The 15,253-nt window shown below is 33.0% G+C and overlaps 1 protein-coding gene across 1 annotated transcript; it reads right to left on the bottom strand.

The window, feature by feature from the left end:
• Nucleotides 1-401: 401 nt before the first annotated feature.
• LOC100372842 (protein DD3-3-like) lies at nucleotides 402-15,171 on the bottom strand. The gene is made up of 14 exons (XM_085497124.1): nucleotides 15,018-15,171; nucleotides 14,027-14,175; nucleotides 12,505-12,582; nucleotides 9,816-9,987; nucleotides 8,666-8,851; nucleotides 8,068-8,257; nucleotides 7,362-7,531; nucleotides 5,553-5,796; nucleotides 5,131-5,193; nucleotides 4,363-4,514; nucleotides 3,554-3,697; nucleotides 2,749-2,820; nucleotides 1,995-2,166; nucleotides 402-1,607 (listed from the first exon to the last, which is right to left on the bottom strand). The coding sequence occupies exons 2-14, from the start codon at nucleotides 14,168-14,170 to the stop codon at nucleotides 1,415-1,417; spliced, it is 1,980 nt and encodes a 659-aa protein (XP_085353250.1). The 5' UTR covers nucleotides 14,171-14,175; nucleotides 15,018-15,171; the 3' UTR covers nucleotides 402-1,414.
• Nucleotides 15,172-15,253: the final 82 nt, after the last annotated feature.

The raw sequence follows: 15,253 nt of genomic DNA, 5'->3' as shown, positions 1-15,253 counted from the left end.
GGCTTGTCATTCATTCGTCTGTGTGCATACACATTTGATCTAGAACATAGTCATTCATTCATTCGTGCAATGCGCGTCAATGAAGGACTGTCAAATCTACCTCAATCTAGTGAAAGACAATTTATAGGTGTTAGGAAATCTGTCAATCTCCGGGGGGAATACTTGTTTCATCAATTGAAAAATATAACCAGGTGCTGGAAATTACCGTAATCATCTTAGAAATAGTTCACTGTCAGTAATTTGGAGAAGAAAAGATTTGTTTTCAGCATGCAAGAATAATATCCACAGATGCCTGTGCACGAGTGATGTTTTACCAAACTTACCAACCAATATCTAAGTATACACCCCATAGGATTGTGGGTAATTTGCTTTTATCACAGAGTATTAAAGTAAACATTGGATACGGCTTTTGTATAAAATATTTATTAAAACAGTCTGGACCAGCAGACATCTATCGCAGTACATCAAATAGCTGAAGATGCAATTGTATCAAAAATAATGTTTGTTGATATCTCAAAAACATTTTTATAACTTGAAAAAAATATGTATACTTGTTACTGGTATATAATACACCAATTTGCTTCAAAATTAGTAAAATATTTCAATTAAGGTATCTGGTGATATAAAACAATTGTCATGGTTTATAGATAGAGTATAATATCAGTATTAGTTAAAAAATATATAAATGTCATGTTTATTTCATGAAACAAGTGTTTGTGACAGCAACTGTATATTTGCTTTATTGCACCGAGGTAAAACTGTTATTGGATCAAGTCACTTCTGATACAATCAAAACAAATACTTGTGGCTTGATTGGAGATGGTGTATGTGCTTCCAACATAGCAAATACAATGCTGCAGAGGTCTTAACCTGTCCAATCTGACTTGTTTAGATAATTTAGACCTTACAACTGCCACCTATGAGATTGGTACACAATTTAATACTGCAAGAACTCTACATGCAGTGATATAAAAACCATTTGTACTTGTCAATCTATTCAATATATACATGAAACAATTTATATGAATCAAATGATCCCAACGTTTTTCAACATCATTATCTTAACGGTTTTTAAACCAGCTTGTTAAAAAGCATAACAAGTTTGTAAACTAATTTGCAGTCTCAATCTCAGGGTATATATTTTACATATTGAGTTTTGTATTGAATATTCAATTTTTTTTTTAAATACCCCAATCAAAGAGTTGCGTTATGAACTGTTTGCTTCTATCACATTTAAACTTGTTGCTAAAATATTCACAAATAGATGGTCATAAAAAGTCAATACAAATATTTAAGATATATAAGAATTTTGTAACCATGGCAATAGATTACTGCTTCTCGTAATAACATTATTGTACAACTTATTCACACTAAGATTCTTGTCAACAAGATCTTAATATGAAAAAAAAAATTCTTAAACAACTTTAATATAACCTTTTTGACTCCGATTTGTAAAATCATTATTTCTAGTACACATATAATGGTACGTTCCTTTGGTAAACTCCAGTAGAGCTCCCTCATAAGATGCTGGTGCATTGTTCAGTAATTTATTCAGAGCGTCTTTAGTTTCCACGGAATGCTGGTTACAAATGGAACTTTTCATACACCTATAGAGAGAAATATTAATTATAGGTCATACTCTGTATTCGTTGTCTTATCCATCCATGCCTTAACCTATCAACTTCACACATATGTTGTACATTATGCCTCACATGTATGCATGCAAGTTCATTTACGATCTGATTCTAAATGGCTGTCTGGTGGCCATCTTATTTTCATAAATGCATCCCAGATATTGTTTTACTAATATCAGGATATATATGGGAACCTTCATTTTTTACTGAAATGATTAAAGATACTCAACTGGAAGCCATTTTAATACTAAAATTTCAAAATCAACACTAAACATATTGATTTCCAAAATAGGGCCATTTCGAGGTGAAAAAATGTTTATGAACACAATATTGACACCTGCTTTTTTTGGGGCATATTACCTGTAGTATCCAGCCGATGCCATGTTAACGGCTAGATCTTTCGCAGCAACATTTGATTCCTCATGATAAATCCATACAACTTTCACAGAGGACCATAACGTCGTATTCTCATATGGGAGGGGATAATTTTCCAAAGCTTGGTTCATCTGAACAAAGTTATTTCGATCAGTACCTAAAACAGTATGATTATTTTTAGACACAACAAATAAACTTTTAAAGTTTCATGAATTGATGATTTTAACTCTCTGAATGACAGTCAACTTACTTCACCGTTCACAAAATACACCTGCATAATTTTTTCTCCTTTTTTTCCCCAATATTAATAATGTTGATAAAGATATGTAGCCGATGGGAAATCGTGTTCATCTGGACCAAAATTAACAAATTTGGGTTGGAAAAAATATGGCGTTAAAAAGCTGAAGATTCCCAGTTCACTCGTTCAAGCATACAAAATTGTTTTGATTTCTCTGACTCGCAAGATTTGTAAATGTTACTGTCAACCGCTTCAAATTCCCAAGAAAAAAAATGTTTGTGATTGATTTTCGCAAAATTTTTCTTCACAAATGCCATAAACTCCTGAAATATTTTTAGCAGTGAAAATTAAACATTTGACAGTATCTCTTCAAGGGTAAGTCATCTACTTTGAAATTCATGTAAACCAAAATATGTTTTTTTTCTCATCACATGAAACCCTAAACATGGTACTTGAATGAATACGGTATAAAAAAATGAATATTCATGAATTTTTTCGTACCTGTAGTGCCTTGACCATCATCCCCTGTTTGACCATCACCACCTGGATTACCATTATTATGTGTGTTTGACCCTAAAAACAAATTGCATATATAAGACTTGTTGATAGGTGCTACACTATATAATATTGGTCACATTGAATATTACTGACAAAAATAAAAGCAGTTACACACAGTGGTGAGTGCTACGTGATTACTTCCAACTCATTCTGGAATTCCCATTTTTATTCTGTGGGTCACAAGTGTCCAATAAATACTGTGGAGTTTGAATTATTTTTGGTAGTACTTAATTTTCACTGAAAATCACAATTCATTTATTTATTTCTTATAAATCACCATGAATAATACCAATCAAGTAATATTTATGAGTAATACAAACACTTTGATATTGACCAGGTATTTCATAAAACCCTGATAAAATAGTATTTGGGAGAAACTAGGAGGTAGAGGCACTTCCCCGAACTAGTCAGTTGTAAACATTCAGGTTATATTATTTTTCCCAAGTCAAATCTCTTCATTCTTGTGAATTATTCTAGGACTTGTATATAGATGACATGATATTAAAAGCATAACACTGACCATTATGGCTAAGAATTAACCACAAAAGGCAATACATGTATGACGGACACACTGCCTATAAGCAACCTGGAACTTGATGTCAGGCATTAATTGGGCTATACAATGTATTATGTTTGAAGTAAGATTATGAATATTCATAAGTTGATTATTATGTAAATGTTGATAAATCCTTTAGACCCTTATTCATATTGTACATCTAATGTAACAAATACAATTTATTCTACTCACCAGTCCACTGTATGTGAACTAAATCCCCATCTTCTATAGTAAGTCTATTGGGTACAAAGTCGTATTCCACTGCAGGGTACACTTGCACTATGTTTCCTCTTTTACCACGTACATTTAAATTATATATCTTCTTTGTGTCTATGCCTATAACAATAAAACTAGCAGTCACTAGACATTTTGACAACTGAATGTTTTAAAGTATACAGTGTATCATCTAACAGTGCATTATATCATCTACATGTTCTCATTTAAAACTGTGATAGAAATATTTTCTAGCATGCGTGAAAATCACAGAAACGTGACAAATATTGTTATATGACGATGGATCTTATTGCATTGCACTGCACAAGTGAAGTTGATGGAAATTGTCATACAAATAGCCAAATCCCTCAAACTCCATATAAGATTCCTTCAAAATAACTTTGAAGACGTGTACCTAATGCGAAATTATGACTATCAGGTTTAAATTCACAGAAAAATACATGAAAATGTGCAATATGTTATTCTAAAATTGTCATGAAAAAAATGTTGATGTTCAAACGATTAAGATTAGAGATGCAAATCATAAAAACTGTCATCACTGAAATAAGAATGAAATAATCATTGCTTAGAATAAGAAACCATGCATAGCTGAAATCACCACCCATCTCCATTCATGTGGAAAAGGACAGAAAACCATAGCTGAAATCACCACCCAGTTTCACTCATTTGAAATCAGCAAGCCCCTCTTATGAGAAGGATAGGAAACCAGGTAAACAGGTAAATCAGCATGCTATTTTAGGTGAAGTTGAACTGCAAATTACACCTACCTGCAGGTCTTGGTGTCAGTTTGAATACATGTGTACGGTCTTGAAATATACGTCCATACTGAGCAGTATTGATTGCAAGTCTCAGTGGCACGTTAGCAGCACCGATATCTACTGCTGGATTATTAACAACAGGGGATATTACACCTTCTTGTCTAGAAATCAAATAAAAATACACCTCATTTGAATTATGCACATCACAGTGGAATGTATGGTTGCATTTATACTTGCATGCAACTAGCCACTTCTATATCCTTTCATAGCAAGATTTTCCCCCTCCCTGAATTCACTACATGTATTATAATAATCACCAGCAAAAAATGGTGTTTTCAATATTCAGAGACATAGTAGCGATACTCGCTATTGGGTAAACCGTCAAACAGACATTGGCACAGCTTACGCACCATCATATACGCCTATGTCTAAGATTTCAGATATATAGATTGTTATAGTAGCATGCTATATAGTGACTTAGAGAAAGTCTGAATCACAGTTTTTAATGCGTTTTACCAACAATAAACAGAATTTTGTTATCGGTTATGTATGTACTGTTGTCTTTAGTAGTGTGTTTAATATACAAACATTAAAGCGCGGTGGTCGCCGCGCAGCGCATGTTTGAAATTCATGTTAATAAACAATGTATTTTACACGCGTTGTATACGTCACTATGAGTCCCATATCGAACAGGACGCGGCGCGACGACCATCGCCTTTTAGTATTAGATATACAAGCATTCAATACTGTAAAAAAAAAATAATAAAATAAACTCACGGGTTATGATTATGACTTGAATTGGTGTTATATGGATCGTAGTCATCTGTGGAAATATTGTATCTGCAAGGTAATAGAGTGAAGTGTATAGAATGTACACATTTTGCGATCAGTACAGAATTTGGTCATGTAATATGCATCCTTGTGGCTGATATAAGGTGTAAATGTTCCATATGACAAGGAATTATTGAAATGTGTTCTGTTTGTTTTTATTGGCGGGCCTGGTTTACTGTATATATGACAACATTCAGCACCTAACAATGACAAAGAGACAGCTGTATGCTGACAGGAAAATATAACTCCATTTCCTTTAGATCTAATAGACAATGACAGCTCAAGCTTGATTACCAGTACATAACATACCCCAATTTAGAAACCAGAACTTTGATAGCTATATTCACCAAATTAAAATTCATTCCTACCTTATACGAAACACACATCTTTTGTCCTTTTGTGATGGGAAATGAGGTAATACCCATGTGTAGTTGCTAGCATACCCATCACGATCATTACCAAGATGGTTATCCCGTGTCCATGGTGATTGTTTACACTCTGGCATCTCTAAGGCAACTAAACACTCCTTGGCAATACTTCCATATGGCCTTGCCCAGATATATCTCTGTCCACTACCGGTATGTGATTGGCATTCTTCTTCACTGGTGTAATCTGAAGGCAATAGACAAAAAAACAAAAACATTTAATTCAGGATAATGGAAAATAATATTGTAATATTCAACACATTCGCATCTCTCCTTAACATTAAAACTTTCTTCTTGAAAATAACTACAGTGAAATACTGCAGAATACGAAAATTAAAAAAATCATTTTTTAGCTCCGCCGTCGCTGTCGTCAACTTTACATTTTCGACTTCTTCTTAAAAACCACAAACTGTGTAGCTGTGAAACTTTCTAGGAAGGTACCTTGGGTGCTTCTCTCTGGGATTGTTCATTTCGTGTGGATATGTTCAATTATCTTATTTATAGCAAATATTTTTGTTATTTTTGGTCAAAAATGCTATTTTCGACTTCTTCTTCAAAGACTGCTAGCCAGAATGCTTTGATACTTGGTATGTAGGTACCTTAGGTGGACCTCTCTCAGATTTGTTCATTTCATGATGATATCTTTAATTCTCCAATTTTCATGAATATTTTTGTCATTTTTGGTAAAAAGTGATATTTTCGACTTCTTGTTAAAAACCGCAGGTCCAATTGCTTTGATACTATATTTCTAGGTACTACATGTGGTCCTCTCTCAGATTTGTTCATTTCATGATGATATGTTTAATTCTCTAATTTTCATGAACATTTTTGGTAAAAAGTCGTATTTTCGACTTCTTGTTAAAAACCGCAGGTCCAATTGCTTTGATTATATATATACTACATAGGCATACAGGTAGACCTCTCTCAGATTTGTTCATTTCGCGATGATTTTGTTCTTCAATCATCTAATTTTAGTGAATATTTTTGATAAAAAGTCTGATTGCTTTAATACTATACATATTGTTCATTCTCTAATGATATCTTCTGTTCTTTAATTGCAATGTGCATTGATAACAGCGGAGCTATCTCAGCCGACAGGCTGCTTGTTTTCTACTTTCTTTGCATGTTTAGGGTAGTTAATATTCTGTGAAACCAAATTTTAGCTAAAATAATATAATGTACAGTGCTGAGAAATTCAAAATGTTTGGCCTCCAAAAAAAAAAATTTCTGAGTGGTTCCCCCCCGACCTATTGTGTCGTATATACAATGTATACATATATATTTGGTTATGTTGAATACATGCAAATTGGGTCACCTATCACAGAAAATTGTACATAAAAAGTATTGCCCACTAATCAATACAATGTATATGGGCTATTCTGGATATCTGAGCTTTTGGGAGATTAATCAAAAAGTATGACATCATCAATGATGTCACTACTATTACTGTAGCAAATGTAGAGTTCAACTAGTTATGAAAAAAACTTAGAAGCAGTTTTCACTCACACTATACAGTCTGTTGTTTATTTAAATGGTACTTAACAAGATCAGGATATTTTTCTTTGGCCAAGTCTTTGTTTAGCCCACAGAAACATTGAGTGACAAAAATTGAAAGCATCCTAATCAAGCTATGAATATTATCACTTTGGGGATATTTATCCTGATAGAAATAGACATATATTCCAATCAGGACATATATCCTGGTTGACAGTAAGTTAGTCATGACTATTATAGAAATAATTTCCACCTTACCTGGAGCTTTTTCAAGATAGTTAACAAATCCTAACCAGTCCCCATTATTGTCCAGGCAGTCTTTCTCATTATTCCATCTTGACCAATGTTTTGCTTGTGTTCTTTGAGCATTGTAATATTCAACACATTCGTATCTCTCCTTAACATTAAAACTTTCTTCTTGAAAATAACTACAGTGAAAAGAAAACTGATTAGATTCTCAATTTATCAAATTTCAGTTTTAATATTATTGAAGCACAGTCCCTCTATAGACCTATCTGGAAACGGCTATTGTTCAAAGGTGTGAATGGGACCAAAGTCTAAAACAGTGCGCGAAGCATGCTCAGCTGATCACTGTATCCTGTTTGCTGCACACCACATACTATTTCACCGCTATTGAAACTTATTATTCAGTACTATTCGGTTGGGGAGTGAAATTTATATTTATTTTTTCAGTATTAATTGATTTATTATGAACTATTATATAATAGGCCATTGTACTCATTTAACGTTTTGTATTTGTGTAATTTGCATTCCTGTTAATAAAACAACTTTTGTCACAACAGATCACGAGCTAGTGCTGATCAGTATTAAAGCAACATTAAGTTATTCGACATTCGCATGCTGGTTGACAAAAATTAAAACAAATGACATCAGAGTGTGAGGCCTATACACAAATCAAAGCTCTTTAATGACGCACAGACACTATTGAGTAAAGTTATCTAACCTGCACAAAGTGGTTTCCTGTACAAGTACTGAAATATCTCTCCATGGTGATGGATGCCAATAGGGATAATGATCTCTTTCTTCAGGACATTCGTAACCATAGCGATTACCATTTGGATTCTGTCTTGTGTAGATTGCTGAACTGTAACCATTGTCATTATCTTTTAAATTTTGGTCAGCTGTAAACAAACCTGACAAAAATAACAAATATATGCAAATAAATCTAATAATGAATTTTAAATTCACCAAAATTTTGTACCTACTACCAATAACACTGCAGCAAAAAAATCATTCTCATTCTACAATTAAAATGTATCCAGCAATTCTAATCAATCATCACTATGCACCATGTTACTGTTTTTATACATCATTATTATTAGTACAGCCCTCTACTTCTTTGAAGTAAATGGTACTGCGTTCATGGAGAGAGAATATTTTGATTAGTGTTCATTCGTCAATGAATAATATTTTTGAGAGAGATTCGTGAATAATGAATATTAACACACTGAAGCAGAGTTGTAGATTTCACATTGCTACATTCACATTCACAGTATTTCCTGCATGGTTGATGCAGATTTGTTAGCACACGTCATACTAACCTTTGTTTCTTTCTCTGTTATAACATTTATCATACCATTCCCATTGTTCTTGGATCACTTTATCAGAGCTGACATCACCATCTTTTCTGTTTGTTTTGTCATTTTTACTTTCATCCAATTCATCATCAATGGGTGTGTGTTCCTGAGAGTCGGTGTCTTTACCATTGCGTAGTGTATCATCATTACCTTGCATGGGATGAAATAAATTATTATTTCAGCAATACATTTAAAACAAGCAGCCTGTTGGCTGTAGCTCCGCTGTTAGCAAGGCACATTTCAATTAAAGAACTGAAGATATCATTAGAAAATGAACAATATGTACAGTATTAAAGCAATCAGACTTGTGGTTTTTAACAAGTCGTCGAAAATATCACTTTTTACCAAAAATTGCAAAAATATACACCAAAATTAGAGAGTTAAAGATATCATCAAGAAATTAACAAATCTGAAAGAGGTCCACATGTAGTACATACCTATATATGTAATATCAAAGCAATCAGACTTGCGGTTTTCACTAAGATGTCAAAAATATCACTTTTTACCAAAAATATTCACCAAAATTAGAGAATTGAAGATATCATCACGAAATGAACAAATCTGAGAGAGGTTCACATGTAGTACCTATATATGTAATACCAAAGCAATTGGACTTGCGGTTTGAAAACATTCTGACTTGCGATTTCAAAGAAGAAGTTGAAACGGTAAAGTTGACGACGCCGGATGACGACGGACAATCAGTAATATAAACAGCTCCGCTCTGTCGACTTTGTCGTCAGCGGAGCTAAAATACTAGTAGCGAGGTCTAATGTACACCAGACTTTATAGATAAATTTATAATTTTCTTGTGAATACAAACAAATATTTTTTGTTTTATAAATCTGACTACTGTAAAATACTGTTTTCACTGTTTTCGCTGAAGGAATGATGCAGTGAAAATAAAATCCAGCAAATATACCCTTTTCCTATATTTTACATTCAACTTCTCAGAAATCAGTGAAAATAAATTCCATACAAAACACCCAAAAAGTCTTTTCAGCAAAGATTAATTCCGGTTAAGATATAGTATTTTACAGTAACTAGTATTCATTTGCAAGCTACGCAGGAATAAGAGATTAATTCAATTTTATCAGTTCTGATAATATAATCATACCTGTTGCTGAACTGACATCATCTTGACACATGTATTGGAGAACAAGATGACAATTGGTTTTATGTGGATCATCATCCTCACTCCCACCACATCCATGCTGATTGGTCCATTCAATAGTCAGGTGACTTTCACCAGTACCTTCATTCACTGCAGAACCACTCTGAAAATATTTCTATGAGAAATAATATACAGATATATTTCATAAAAACAACCTGCATAATAATTTTCAAATGTTTAGATAAAAGGCAAGTGACTGAAAGAAAATTGAGTCAAAATTACGGAAGAAATTACAGAAAAATGAATGAAAATGTGGCACAAAAATAGAGTCAAAAAATTTTATGATGTTCATATTGCACTATGCAGGCAATTTTGCACATAGTCTTAAAGCAACAATAGCTCTGATTTTTTTGTTTATAAAATATAATCACATAAAGATGACTAAATCATATTTTGTTTTAGATACAATTGCATGGTGACCCTACACAAAGTGAATATCACATGAATTGCAATGTAAAAATTTTGTTGCAATCAGTCAATCAGGAGAGGACAGTAGAATATCATGATGCACAACTTACACTGTTGTTGAAAATTACACATAAAACAATTAGAGGAAAACTTAGCCTCTCAAGATGGCAACATATTAGACAGTAAAGACACAATCAGAGATTACAGCTAATTTATCAGGATTCAAAATTGCAAAAATGCAGTTTTCATGAAGCACTTGGTATTAAGATTTTTGACAAATGATGTGAAGCCAACAAATACAATATTTGGTAAATTTGAATATATTTTTGTATTTGGTGGGAATACAAAATCAAAAAAAGCTTAGAAAGAACTCCCGTGTGCTGAGAGAGTATTGAAGACACAGTAAAAATGAATTCAAAATTACTTGTACTTGAGATATTGATGGAATAGCTGAAAACTAATTATGTAAATCAGGTAACTGATATGAACAGATTTAAGTGTAAAACTAATAAGGTCTGCACAATGTACCTAGTTTCATTGAAATGTGATTAGAACCCAAAAAATATTAATTATTATGCTAATTAGAGAGTTAATATGAACAGATTTTAACCCAAAATTAATCAGGCTGTCTATTGTCCTAGAGCATTTATGTACCAAGTTTTATTCAAATGTGATGATCAATACTTGAGATATCAGTATTAATTAATTATGTTAATTAAGTGATTAAGAAGCATACATATTTACCAAAAACTAATATGGTGTATAGTCCTAAGTTCATTGAAATGTGATGGGTACTCTTTAAAAGTTTCATTGAAATTCAATGAGTGGTTTGTAGACATCAGTGCAACAGCCATAGAACAGCAAAAAATTAACTAATTATGCAAATTAGGTAATTAATAGGCACAATTATTTATTCCAAAATTAATCAGGTCTCTGCATAGTCCTAGAAAATGTCGCAAGTCTCATTGAAATGTGATGATTAGTACTTGAGATATCAGGTGAAAAGCTGAAAATTAACTAATTATGCTAATAAGGTGATTAATATGCACAAATATTTACCCCAAAACTAATTAGGTCTCTGCACAGTCCTCAAGTAACTATGTACCAAGTTTCATTGAAATGTGATCATTACTACTCGAAATATCAAAAGCTGAAAATTAATTAATTATGCAAATTAGGTAATTAATATGTACTGATATTACCCTAAACACTACCAGGTCTGTGCAGTGTCATATGACATCTATGTACCAAGTTTTATTGAAATGTTATGATTAGTACTTGAGATATCAGTGGAAAAGCCGAAAATTGATTAATCATTATGTAAATTAGGTAATTAATAATATTAACATATTTTTACCCAAAACTAATCAAATCTGCGCATTAGTTCAGAGCATCCATGTGCCAAGTTTCATTGAAATCCAATGAGTGGTTCTTCAAATATCAGTGGAACAGTCATGGAACAGCTTGAAATCAGTTAATTATCATTCAAATTAGATAATTAATATTCATAGATTTTTACCCAAAACTAATCAAATCTGCGCACTAGTTCAGAGCATCCATGTGCCAAGTTTCATCAAAATCCAATGAGTGGTTCTTCAGATATCAGTGGAACAGTCTTGGAAGAGCTAAAAATCAGCTAATTATCATGCAAATTAGTTAATTAATATTCATAGATTTTTACCAAAACCTAATCAACTCTGCGCATTATCCCAGAGCATCTATGTACCAAGTTTCACAAAAATTTGATTAGTGGTTCTTGAGATAACTGTGGAACAAAAAAAGTGACATACATACATACATACATACATACATACATACATACATACAGACATACAGACAGGGTAACTGCAAAGACTCCCTTTTGTGCTTCGCACACGGGAGTCAAAAATGAGAATGGTAAACTGTAATACTTTTGACAAATGTTCAATGATTTCTACCATAGAGGGCGCAATTGAATGTGATGTTAAAATGTCAATAAAACGGGTGCTGTCTAATCATCAAAAACATAAATTTGTTGTTTGAACTTAATAAAACTGTTAGCTATATTGCACAATTCTTCAGGTATTTCCTAATCCACTTTGTTAGGAATCATTAATAATATCATATAAGAATCCTTGCAGGAAGAACTGTATTACTCATACTGGCACTCTTGAAATTCAAGTCCCATACTGAACAGGAAGTGGCTCGACGACCACCGCCTTTTAAGAGATTATGTGATTCTTACCATTCTGTATTGTCCAGTTTCATCATCAGCTGCGGTATCGCTGATATCACCAACGTTGTATCCACCACGGGCATTATTCTATGTACAAAAACATACATCAAACTCATAATTTTGATTTGCATATTATGTAAATGTATAATATAATGTATAATACTGTGCGCTACATTGGCATGTTCGCATTGGTTGATTAGTAGTACCAAGCACTGTCTAGTTAACAGACGATAACTAGGCAGTGCTTGGGGACAATGCACAAACAAGATTATGCACAAATATCCAAAATATAATATTTGTCTACATTTATAAAGATTATTCAAACAAGAAACCCATAATCATATGATTTATTTATGTTAAGAAATTCTGGTCATTTTTATATGGAAAATTATCTACAAGCATGTTTTTGCATGCTTGAGCCATTGAGTTTAAAGCATATAAAGCTGCACATATTTATAATTTGTTTGACCTTGTGGGGTATTAAAATTGAAATAAAAGACTGTCCATTATTTTGTGTTATCATAAACACTATCATAATTAGTGATTTTTATAATGTAAAGCTCTATTTATAAATACCGATAGATTTATTTCAACAAAATGTCCCAAAATTCACCAAAATATACTTAATTTTGATGTTGATTTTAACAATAATGAATCCACCGTGAAGTCGTATTAAATTCAGATAAGGGTCTAGACGAGATAATGTGTTTGGCTTCGTCTCACACATTATCTTGCCATAGACCTACTCCAAGAAGTCAAAAATACCGGTATCACTTTTTACCAAAACTGACAAAAATATTCATCGGGCTTGTAGTTTTCAAGAAGAAGTTGAAAAAGTAAAAGGTTGACGCGGATGACGGAGATGGACAATCTCTCATATGATAAGCTCCACTTGACAAAATCAACAGCGGAGCTAAAAAAATTAAAACTGTGTCATTGCATAATTTTTTCAATTTTCCCATAGGACAAAAAGCAAAACTTTTTTTTGGCTAAGTATGTTTATAAGTAGAAAACAGGTCTTATCTGACTAATGTTTATTGAAATATGATTACTAGTACATGTATATATGTTTTGTTATTTCTCAATAACAAAAATTCTGAAACTGTCCAAGCAATTGCCAAGTTTATCAGCGACTGTTTCACTAAAAGAGAGAACTTCATGAAAAGCAATTTACCAGCTGCCTCAAAATAACACCAAAAAATATCTATATAATAATATTTTCACAGTATTACTATTTATTTCTTTTTTTTTTATTATTATTATTCCTTATGTATTTTATTGTTCCTTATATCCTTATTGTATTCTAATCTAGATCCCAGAGGGGATACGATATCAATAAAGGTTGTTATTATTATTATATGCACGGGGGGGGGGGGGGGGGGGTAAACTGTAAGACTGGACCATAGGTTTTTGGTAATTATATCGTATGATATGAATAGTAGTATCACAGAAGTTCATATTAGTTTTCTTTGGAAAATGTCATAGCTGATTAGGCCTCTTATAATGCTTCAAGGAGAACACTATTTCTTACCTGTGAATCAAATACTCTGTTGGCATTAGTTCTTGCAGCAGATTGTTCATTGAGTCTATCATTTGATCCACGTGGATTGTGCAGATAAATGTCTGCATCACTAAATGTTGCAATTACCACTAGAAACATACACAGTCTCATCATTGGTTCTTGAAAATAAAATAAATAAATAAATAAATATTAGGTATTTCTATATTATATTATGTGAATAAATCTGGAAACAATATGTTTGACGAATGACTCATACTCCTTACTAATACAGCATATGCCTTTGTATCATTCTTAGAATAGTACCGGTACTCTCTAAAACCGTTGAGTGGGTGTTAATAAGTAAATATTCTAATTTGGACACAGGAAATGTTAAACAGTCCATATATGGTGCATACATGATGGACATATCATGACTTGACTTGTCCAAAAAAATCTAACACGATCCAAACTATTAAAACTAAAGTGAAGCACAAGTTACTTGGTAATAGAGAGACTGTTATATTGCATGGCCAGGGGGGGGGGGGGGGTCTGGGGATACACAATTCATGAAAACTAACTTGACCTTTAAATTTGTATTTTAAATTTGCTTTGATATGGTCCACATGTACGTACATAAAAGTAGCATGATTTGAGTGAAATAAAATCACAGAATCCTTGTCTGAGTCGTAGTTGCTGAAGTGAGATGGAGAGTTCATACTTGTTGAATAAACTGAAAAGAAGTTTCGCAGTTTGTAACTTGTATATGTAGCGATATCCTAAAGACGAAACCAAAGTACACAAGCAACAATCTAATTACATACGATTTTGAGATCTCTTGAACGGACTTTGGCATACTTTTTCTAGTATGGAGTTTCATGCACGGGTTATCCCAGGGATTACTAGTAACCGTGTCAACTCCGGTTTAGTAGCGCTAGCACCCATGACGTGTTGTTGCGGTGTGTTGAAACCTCACTACTGTAGTATGAGTTTTAACACAAGCACATTGATAGAGAATACTTACGTTTAGTTGGGAGTCACAAACAATACGTTCACACTTTTCAGAACAGGGTATCACGATGGAACAGTACGTGTCCGAAAGCCACGGCGTTGCATGTTGTGATACAGTTTACTATTACCCGGGTATCTCGACTCCTACGCTTTTTAGCTGACTCGTGACTCCACTGTTCCCAACACTTCCGGGTATCAATTACTCATAAACCCAATCACTGACGTCATTGACTTATCATCCCTACGATT

Source organism: Saccoglossus kowalevskii, chromosome 3 (assembly GCF_978046115.1).
Source record: "Saccoglossus kowalevskii chromosome 3, keSacKowa6.1, whole genome shotgun sequence".
NCBI lineage: Eukaryota > Metazoa > Hemichordata > Enteropneusta > Harrimaniidae > Saccoglossus > Saccoglossus kowalevskii.
Note: the sequence above shows the minus strand (reverse complement) of the source record. Positions and strands in the feature narration are given on the sequence as shown.